We start from the raw sequence: 10,820 nt of genomic DNA, 5'->3' as shown, positions 1-10,820 counted from the left end.
TGATCGGAAGGATGCTGAGTTTGATACGAGCAGCGAGCGTGACTTGAAGCGCAATTTGGAAACCGTGTATGACGTGGATGATGTATCTTCGCAGTCTTCTTCGAAGTCGCGTAAAGATGGTGGTGTGGATGCAGTTCTTCTAATTCCAAAGAAAGAAAAGTAGTCACCTATATTTCGAACATTTGATTAAATCGGCTGTTTTTTTCTTAAGTATTTGGATATTTATGTTTATTTTGACAATGGTTATAACTGTGTGGTTGATTTTTATGAACATGGTTGTTTTATTGTTTAGTTGTTTGTTATGTATATCAATTGTTATTTTGCTAATTTATTTTTCTAATCCCGTTTTTTGTTTCTTATACATATGACATCATTATTCTTTTTTGGTGTATAACATTTTAATAATATGTCGTTTGAGTATTGATATTATTATTTAAAATATAAGAGCTAATATGATTTTGTGTAACATAACTTAATTTAAGAACCTATGATTTAATACTTACGTATGTATTAATTGGTATTTAGAAAAAATTACATAGTAATAAGATAACAACTTTTTACGTTATTTAAATATTAAAAAAAATAATCCCTTCTTTAAATAATGAATCTTACTTAAAATATAGTACCCAATATGATAATTCGTTAATTTGGCAAACTTAGATATATTTTTTTATTATATAAAATTTTAATATTATTTGTTATTTTATTTAAATATAACGTAAAATTTTATTATTGGTTGATATTTGAATTAAATTTTATTATACATGTAATGTAATGTATTTAAGGAATTTATTTAATACATTATAAATTTTTTAATATACACTTACCATAAATTATTTCTAATACTTTACTTATTTGTGTTATCTTCCTTTTTCATATCTTTAAAAACATATAATTATTATTCTATTCTATTATGTAATGTAAAAGGTTGTTGTGGTAATTATAGATTAAATCAATTTTATTTTTGTCAGAAATCAAACTATAGGGGATGTATATGTAAATTTCAATATGGCGGTTCTAAATAAGGACTTTGTCCTTACCATACTCTACCATCAAATCATCCTTCTTATCACTCTTATCATCCCTAGGAGAACTCAAATTGGCACCGGATCTTATCATCGGATTATCGCCGGAATCATCATTCATTTAGGTTTCCGGCAACCGAAACTAGGGTTTCTAATCTTCACTTAAAGGTAACAACATTTATGTTCCTGTGATCGGTCATAAACTTTACTTTTAATCTTTTATATCTTTGATTTTATACCACTTCATTGATGTACTTCTAAGGTTAACCATTAATATTGTTGTTTTTTGTAAGATTGAGTCTTTAATTGTTTAATATATACTGTTGTAGTTTAGTTTTGTTATGCTATGTTCAAAAGTTGTTTATATATCGGATTATCGCCGGAATCATCAGACATAATGGTTTCCGGCAACCGAAACTAGGGTTTCTAATCTTCACTTAAAGGTAACAACATTTATGTTCCTGTGATCGGTCATAAACTTTACTTTAAATCTTTTCCATCTTTGATTTTATACCACTTCATTGATGTATTTCTAAAGTTAACCATTAATATTGTTGTTTTTTGTAAGATTGAGTCTTTATTTGTTTGAAATATACTGTTGTAGTTTAGTTTTGTTATGCTATCTTCAAAAGGTGTTTATATACCCATCCAATAGTTTTCATAAACGTTTGTTCATGAAGAAGTATGTAATCATTTACTTAAATTTTGATAGATACTGGTATTAAAAATTTAAATTGCTGATGCACTAAATTTATTTATAATATTGTATCTATATTCATATAAAATTATAATTTGTTAATCATATAAATTTGAGTTTTTAATTATTTTAGTCGTCATTTTTTGTAGTCCAAGCAGTGTTATGTATATATTGTTTTTTTGTTGTATACTGTATATATTAGTGTTTGCTAAACTACGAGAATTTGAAAATAAATTATTGTTGCAGGTATCAAAATGTATACTTCATTTGTAAAGTATCTTCTAAACCCATCCTCATTGAGTATAGTAAGTAATCTTTATGTAATCTATAATTCCGCTGTTAGACTAATATAATTTTTAAGTTATTTTTTAAACTTATAATACTAAATATAGTTAATATTAATATTAATATATATACAGGATGTCCCTATCAGCTTTGTTAATCAATTCTACGGAGAGGATTGGGCCGATAGGAAGATGCGTATATATCACTCAAGTGGGAAAATTTGGGTCGTAATGTTGAAACGATTAAAACGTATGCCAGTCTTAACTGACGGCTGGGGAGAAGTTGTTTCAGATCTCAAACTTCAGAAAGATTGTCTCCTGTCATTTCGTCCCATGAACCATTTTGGTCTCTATCTTTCATCTTATGTTAATGGCGTATGTGAGCAATCTTATTTCACAATTAATCGTCATCTAACATTGGGTTATACGGTACGTAATTTCATTAAGTTTTCCTTAAACTTTATATTTAGCATGTATTTCTTTTTTAATAATATAACCTACATAGTCAACATTCAATTTGTTATGTTTCATATTAAGTAGATGATTGAAGAATCTTTTGTCCAACAATGTTTTGGAGACGATGGAATGGCTGGCTCATATGAGGTTAATTATAAGGGTTCTCCGTGGACGGTGTCAACAAGTAAGGTTAATTCAAACTATGTATTCTCAGAAGGTTGGACTCAACTTTGCAACGATCTTGGCGTTCAAGAAGATGATTTATTGGTTTTTGAAAAACTTAATGATGTTATGTTTGATTTAACGGTGTATCGAGACGAGGTTGAGATAAGGTTGAGCAAGAAGGTTGAATCTGATGATGATGATGATGATGTAATTCAGATATCTAGGGCTGATTACGATAAAGCGCTTTTGGAGGTTCGAATCTGTTAGGTATTATACTTTGTATCCATTTTTACTCTTCTATTAATTTTTTTTAATATGATTTTTTCAGGACATAGAGGTAGATGATAACCAGCCCACATCTGTTAAAAGTACATCAGTAACAGTCCCGACAAGTACACCGAAGAAGGTTCATGTTAAAGAGACGTTGAAAGTAGGTGATGGCTTACATTTCACGACAAGACAAGATGTAAGTTTACAGACTCTATTATATTGTTATATTAATTTATTTATGACAATTGCCTATTATAACTCAATTATTTGAATTCAACCTACAATTAACCCATACGAACATTATTACTGATACTAAACCAATGGTTGCATTTATATTATTACTTTTATACTTTTTTTGTTTGTTTCTTTGTACAAATACATAGTTTAATCAATTTGCCTTATCAGTAACACCATGGAATAGTTTCAAATATCATAATAGTTGTATTCGAGTTTTTTGGAACTTCATTGTTTATTTCTTTGGTTTACAAGTCAAATATTTATTAAATAAACATGACAATGTACAATTAATTTAACAACTTTATTACGTCTGAAAAATAACCTCCAACTTTATTAGATCAATTAGAAGGTGAGTCTTGGATGTATATTTTCCTTTTTTTTTTTTAAGATTAGTACATTTTTTATATGTAATTTGATGCTGACAGATTTTTGCTTTAAATTTTAAAAACATAAATGAATGAAAAAAATTTCATGTTCTAACTCTATTATTTCATAACAGGTCAAAGGAAAGGGAAAAGGTAAACTTTCTGTCAACCGATCCGTCAAAGTTGATAATTTCAACCAACAATGCAAAGGCCGAAAACGTTATACAACATCTGATCAAACTGTCAAGGTATTAAATAATTTATGTATTTTATATTAAGTGTACTAATATCCGTTTGTATTGTACATTATTTTCCTTATAAAAGGCAAAGAAATGCTTAACTGTTGATAAAAATGTGTAGCATCCAAAGAAGGGTTCAACGAAGGCAAATAAAGTTTCCCGTATCGGCATTCATCCAGAATATTTCGACTTTAGCCGTAAAGCTGAATATAGGCTGGTACTTTTTCTTTTATACCTGATCAACCATTAAAACTTTTATTATTGTTTATATTTGCTTATAGTTTTTATTCTTTCAACGCATTAAGCGGCTTCCGGTGGAGGTTGTTAATAGAGCCGGCCTGTCTGATAGATTGCAACCTATATCTGTCCAGAACTTGAATGGTGATGTTGAAGTTTATGACACAAAGACAGAGTTAAACCGTTGTACGTTACGTTACGCTGTGGATGGATGGAGGAAATTTATGGATGATAACCAGTTGCAGTTTGGACACATGTTGCATTTCACATTTGTAACTTCACAGAGGAAGATTGTGTTGAACGGTGTAACTTCAATCTAATGAAGACTGCTATAAAGTGTGTTTAAAACAGCTATGGTTTGGTTAGTTGTTTGTTAGTCTTTTGAATGGATTTTTTTTGTTGGTTGTGGTTATGAACATGAAAAATTTGCGTCGTTTCCCATGGTTCACTTTATTTAGATCTTTTGTAATGATACTAATATGACTTATTTTGTAATAGTTTTTAGATTTTGTTAGTGTTTTATATGTCTATTATAGTAAGTAATTACAATCTTCATATTTACACAGTTCATATCTTTTATTTATTTTGAAAGATGTTATAAATCTCAATTTCCTAAAAAAAATTTAATATATGGCAATCAAATTCATTTATGGAAACATAATCATAACAATTTAAAAACTTCTAAAATTAACGTATTACATGAATATATTTCCATTTTTTTATATTCTATCTCTATCTCTATATATTATTAAAGACTTCTTCCAATTTGTGATTTCTATATCCCCCTTTCATTTCGTATTGGATGATTCAATAAGAATTGATCAAAACACTCATTTTCCCTTGATTATTTCAACCTCGGTATTCAACATTTCAACTTGGTTAGTTTGTTCAGTTTGTATTTTTGTCTATTGTTATTTAATCATTTAGCATCTTATTTGTATATGTAAGTATTTTTGTTAAATTGTTTATATGAATCTTTATTTACGATTGATTGATTAAATATTACTTAACATGTGTTTCAACATACCAACTATGTAATTTAACAATTCTTTTTCTAAATTCATAGCAATGCCTAAACGACCAAAAATTGTCTCCGTATACAATGACGTTGATAAAGAAAACACTCAGCATGGTAAGTTATTTAAAGTTTTACAGTTTTTTTACCTTCTTAGTTCTTTGAGTATATAGATAGAGATGTATATTTTTTTATACGCAGTTCACCGGAATGAAAACACATCCTCCGACATTGTTAACGGTATAGCACTAATTATTTTATTGTCCATTTATATTATTTTAGACCTTCTTACTTAGTTCACTATTACGCTAGAATTTTTTATTAATTCTTCAATTTTTTTTTTTTGTGTCTCTTAAAAGTTCGACGAGGCAGAAGACCTTTATCAAGCATAACGAATGGTATTATTTTATGTATATATTTTTTTTAACAAAATGAGACTTATTTTTTCCTTATCTACAACTAACTATTTTGATTTGTTATTGTTTGTTCATTATAATTTTTTCAATTTGTCTACGATTTTATAATAGTTGTCCTCCCAATTGTTACTCGAGACGAGGCATCTCATAGAAGAAAATTAAGAAAATTAATCTTGGATAATAAGAAATCAAATGTGGGAACTACATCGTCATCCCTCAATATTGATTCCACTAATATTAATTCCACTTCCACTCCGTGTGTTACATCTGATAACATAGTCAACAAAATTGGTTTTCACAATTTTGAATCCACTCCTGAGGTGACTAATAATGTTAATTCAAGTCTTTCAAGTATTGTAACAAGTAAGTATTTCTTTTTCTTAATGTTTATATATTTGGGAATATGTTCTTATTGTTTTGCATCGATATTTTTAATATGCTTTTTTGTCAATTGTAGCAGGTAACAATATTTGTAGTACCAGCAATCGTACAACGACAAAAAACGATATTGGGAATAATATTTCAACTGGCATCACATCAACCACCTGCACATCATCATTGAACCGTAATTTGCAAAGGCTATCATCTGGCAAACGTAAGTTGGTATCCAAAGCACGTATTTCGTCTCCTATACCAATGATCGACTTGACCACAGATGAAACCGTAGTACGAGATCCTTATAAAGGTGTTTCTACAGGTTAGGTTTGTTCATAAGTACTGCTACATATTGTAAAAATAATAAGTCTTAAATACGTATATCTTATTATTGTAATGAATGTTGTATATATAACTATAATGTTGTATGTTTTAACAGATTATTTAGATCACGGTGATCAAGTTATTACTTGTGAAGTTTGTTATGCAAAGTTATGGGACGCAGAGAAAGGAAGCGGAAGAAAAGAGGGTGGCAAAATATGTCATATGTTATGTTGTGGTTATGCCAAAGTTGTGTTACCGGATTACAAAACCGCGACACCTTATTATAAAAGTCTATTCATGTCAAATGACAATGAAAGCAAGCACTTTTTGAAGAACATTCGACGATACAATTCTATGTTCGCGTTTACCTCAATGGGTGGTAAGGTTGACCAAACCGTGAATACTGGTAATGCTCCTTTTTGCTACAGAATTAGTGGTGAAAATTACCATTCTATTGGTAGTCTTGTGCCACCAAACGGAGTGAAGCCTAAATTTTGTCAGTTATACATATACGATACTGAAAATGAGTTGGCAAACAGGCAATCAGATTTTAGGTACCATTCATGAACTTATTTTATTAATAACATTTATTTTAAGTGTATATTTACTTAATATTTCAATTTGATGAAACAGGACTTCAGACAATGCTTCCTCATCATCCACTTCAGATGAAACCGATAATAAGCTGATACAACAAATCAAAGCAATGTTTGATGCCGAAAATGTGCTTGTGAAAATTTATAGGATGGTTAGAGATTGCTTCCAACAAAATCCTTATACCACTTTAAAGCTTCGCCTTATTGGCAAAAGAGAACAAGATGGTCGGACTTATAACTTACCTACTTCCTCAGAGGTTGCTGCTCTTATTGTTGGAGATATCGATAACGCACTTGAGAAAAGAGATATCGTTGTCGAGACACAAACAGGTTCATTAAAAAGAATAAGTGAATTGCATCCATCCTATCTTGCACTTCAGTATCCTATTTTGTTCCCATATGGAGACGACGGTTACAGAATTGACATACCACATAGGGGTGTCATTGATGTTACTAACAAGAAACGTCCGAATTGTACAATGAGAGAGTTTTTTGCGTATCGTGTACAAGATCGTAGTAACCAGTTTTCATTGATTCTAAATTCTCGACGCTTATTCCAACAGTTTTTGGTTGATGCTTATACGATGATTGAGAGCGAGCGACTTAACTTTATAAGATTTCAGCAACAAGATCTCAGGTCTGATACATATGAGAATATCCGGAAACTAAGATATAACGGCCAACAAGATTTGTCTAAGGTTGGAAAACGTATTTTCCTTCCATCTTCCTTTACAGGCGGGTCACGATATATGATGCAAAACTATCTTGACGCAATGGCAATTTGTAAATGGTATGGTTATCCAGACTTTTTTATAACCATTACCTGCAATCCCAAATGGCCGGAGGTTCAAAGGTTTCTTAAGGACACAAATCTTAATCCGGAGGATAGGCCTGATATTTTATCTCGAATTTTTAAAATAAAGCTGGATGCCATTTGTAAAGATTTGAAAGACCGTGATTTGTTTGGAAAAGCTTCTGCTGGTATGTTTATAAATTTACTTTTTAAAAATAACCTTAATTATATTTACAAGGTTTTTATTTTTTTTTGTAGTTGTTTACACTATTGAGTTTCAGAAGCGAGGATTGCCTCATGCACATATGTGCTTATTCATGGAGAATGATTACAAACTTCCAACTGTAGACCATGTTGATCAGTTTATTTCTGCAGAAATCCCTGATTTAAACCAAGACCCGGAACTATATACGCTTGTGAAAGACCATATGATTCACGGTCCATGTGGTAATGCTAGAATGAGCTCTCCATGTATGGTTGATAGAAAATGTTCAAAAGGTTTTCCCAAGAAATTTCAAGATCACTCAACCTTGGATTCTAACGGATTTCCCTTATACAGAAGAAGAGATGACGGTTCCTTCGTTTTAAAAAATAAAATTCAGTTAGACAATAGAAGTGTTGTACCTTATAACAAAAAGCTTTTGAAAAGATATCAGGCGCATATAAACGTTGAATGGTGCAACCAAGCGGCGTCAATAAAGTATTTGTTCAAGTATATTAATAAAGGTCCTGATAGAGCAACAGTTGCTGTGGTTCCGAGCAACAATGAAAACGAACAAGCAGAAAATGATGAAATTAAAGAGTATTATGACTGTAGGTATATATCTGCGTGTGAAGCGTCTTGGAGGATTTTTTCTAATGAAGTTAATTATAGGAGTCCTTCTGTTATGCGTCTTCCTTTCCATCTTCCTGGACAACAAACAGTTTGTTTCGGTCCAGATGAAGATATTAATCAAGTGCTAAACAAACCATCTGTGAACTCATCAATGTTTTTAGCTTGGATGCAACGTAATCAAGATCCTAACGACCATGTTGCACGTACACTAACATACGTACAGTTTCCGCGTTTTTATGTTTGGAAGCTTGACAAGCGTATATGGGTTCCGAGAATAAAAGGAAAAACAATTGGAAGAATTCATTCCGTTTCTCCTTCTACCGGTGAAGCGTACTATTTAAGAATTCTTCTTAACAAAGTTAAAGGACCAACTTCGTTTGATGATATTAAAACAGTTAATGGTCGAGTGTACGATACTTTTAGAGATGCTTGCTATGCGCTTGGTTTGTTGGATGACGACTCTGAGTATATTGAGGCCATCAAAGAAGCAAATATATCAGGTAGTGCAGGTTATATTCGCAATTTATTCGCCACCATGTTACTGTCAAGCACATTATCTAGACCTGAAGTTGTCTGGGAAAGCACATGGAAGTATATGACAGATGATTTTCTGTACAGATTCTCAAAGTATCATCGTGTTTCAGGTAAAATTATAAATTTCATATTATTGTTTTTTGACAGTTACAAAAAATTTACCATTAAATTTATATGTGGTTTTGATTTTTCACAGGTTTATCAATTCCTGATGAGCAACTAAAGAACTACGTTTTATGCGAAATAGAGAAGTTTTTAACTCGGAATAATTCATCGCTTCGGAGATTTTTATCAATGCCTTACCCGGATACTTCATCTTTAGATAACTTTCGCTGCCGATTGATTAACGAAGAGCTTGCTTATGACAGAACAGAGTTACAAAATGTTTATCAAGGTCAGGTGAATTTGTTAACGGATGAACAACGTGCAGTATATGAAGAAATTATGAACGCAGTTCATGGAGACAATGGAGGAGTATTTTTTGTTTACGGTTATGGCGGGACCGGTAAAACGTTTTTATGGAAAACATTATCTGCTGCAATTAGGTCAAAAGGTCAGATTGTATTAAACGTTGCATCTAGCGGAATTGCATCATTGCTGTTGGAGGGAGGAAGAACGGCTCATTCTAGGTTTCATATACCTTTGAATCTTAATGAGGATTCCGTTTGTCATATAAAACCAGACGATGATGTAGCTAAATTACTACAGCAGACCAAACTCATTATATGGGATGAAGCTCCTATGGTTCATAAACATGCATTTGAGGCTTTGGATAGAACTATGCATGACATTTTCAATATATCTAATCCATCCAGGTCTGATGTTTTATTTGGAGGGAAGGTGATTGTATTTGGTGGTGATTTTAGGCAAATACTACCTGTTGTTCCAAACGGTGGACGTCAAGAAATTGTGAATGCCTCATTATGTTCTTCTTATCTGTCGAGTAAGTGTAAGTTGTTGACATTATCTAGAAACATGAGGTTAACTGTTGGAAGACCATCATCTGAAGTTGAAGAGATTAGTAATTTTGCAAAATGGTTGTTGGACGTTGGCGAGGGAAATGTTGGTGGTTCCAATGATGGAGAAGCAATAATTGAAATACCACCTGAGCTTTTAATTGATAGCATATCTGATCCAATTTCTAGCCTGATTGATTTTGTTTATCCGTCAATCTTGGATAATTACAATGATCCTAATTACTTTAGTACAAGAGCTATACTTGCGCCTAAGAATGAGGTTGTTCACGAGATTAACGACAGATTGTTGGCAGTTTTCCCTGGTGAAGAAAAAGAGTATCTTAGTTCTGACAGTCTATGCCCTACTGAAGATGGCAATGTTGATCAGCAAAATATATATTCTCCTGACGTGCTCAATGGTCTCAAAGTGTCTGGTTTACCAAATCATAGGTTAGTGCTTAAAGTTGGCGTTCCAGTAATGTTGTTGTGAAATATTGACCAACGAAATGGTTTGTGTAACGGTACAAGGTTAAAGGTCACAAAACTTTACAGCCGTGTTATTGAAGCTGAGATAATTTCTGGTGGTAATATTGGTTCTCGGACATTCATACCTAGAATCAATTTGGTACCTTCGGACCGAAAGATTCCTTTTGCATTTCAAAGGAGGCAATTTCCAATAACTGTATGTTTTGCAATGACGATTAACAAAAGCCAGGGACAGTCGCTATCTAAGGTTGGGTTGTACCTAAGACAACCAGTTTTCACACATGGTCAATTGTACGTAGCTTTATCCAGGGTTACAAGACGAGATGGAATCAAGTTACTAATACTTGACAATGATGGCAGGCCTACAAATAAAACAACCAATGTCGTATATAAAGAGATATTCAATGGATTGTGACTTTTATATTTTTGTCCTTTTTTTTCTTTACGTTATTTGTATCATTTTTTATTATATGCGAAGAAACTTATAACGAAGTATTTACGCATTAAAGTATAGT

General features: G+C 31.8%; 1 protein-coding gene across 1 annotated transcript; it reads left to right on the top strand.

The window, feature by feature from the left end:
• The first annotated feature begins 5,043 nt into the window (after positions 1-5,043).
• LOC110933598 lies at positions 5,044-10,309 on the top strand. The gene is made up of 7 exons (XM_022176812.1): positions 5,044-5,107; positions 5,518-5,769; positions 5,867-6,103; positions 6,221-6,644; positions 6,739-7,682; positions 7,753-8,973; positions 9,060-10,309. The coding sequence occupies exons 1-7, from the start codon at positions 5,044-5,046 to the stop codon at positions 10,307-10,309; spliced, it is 4,392 nt and encodes a 1,463-aa protein (XP_022032504.1).
• The last annotated feature ends 511 nt before the right edge of the window (positions 10,310-10,820 follow it).

Source organism: Helianthus annuus, chromosome 4, assembly GCF_002127325.2.
Source record: "Helianthus annuus cultivar XRQ/B chromosome 4, HanXRQr2.0-SUNRISE, whole genome shotgun sequence".
NCBI classification, from domain to species: domain Eukaryota; kingdom Viridiplantae; phylum Streptophyta; class Magnoliopsida; order Asterales; family Asteraceae; genus Helianthus; species Helianthus annuus.
Note: the sequence above shows the minus strand (reverse complement) of the source record. Positions and strands in the feature narration are given on the sequence as shown.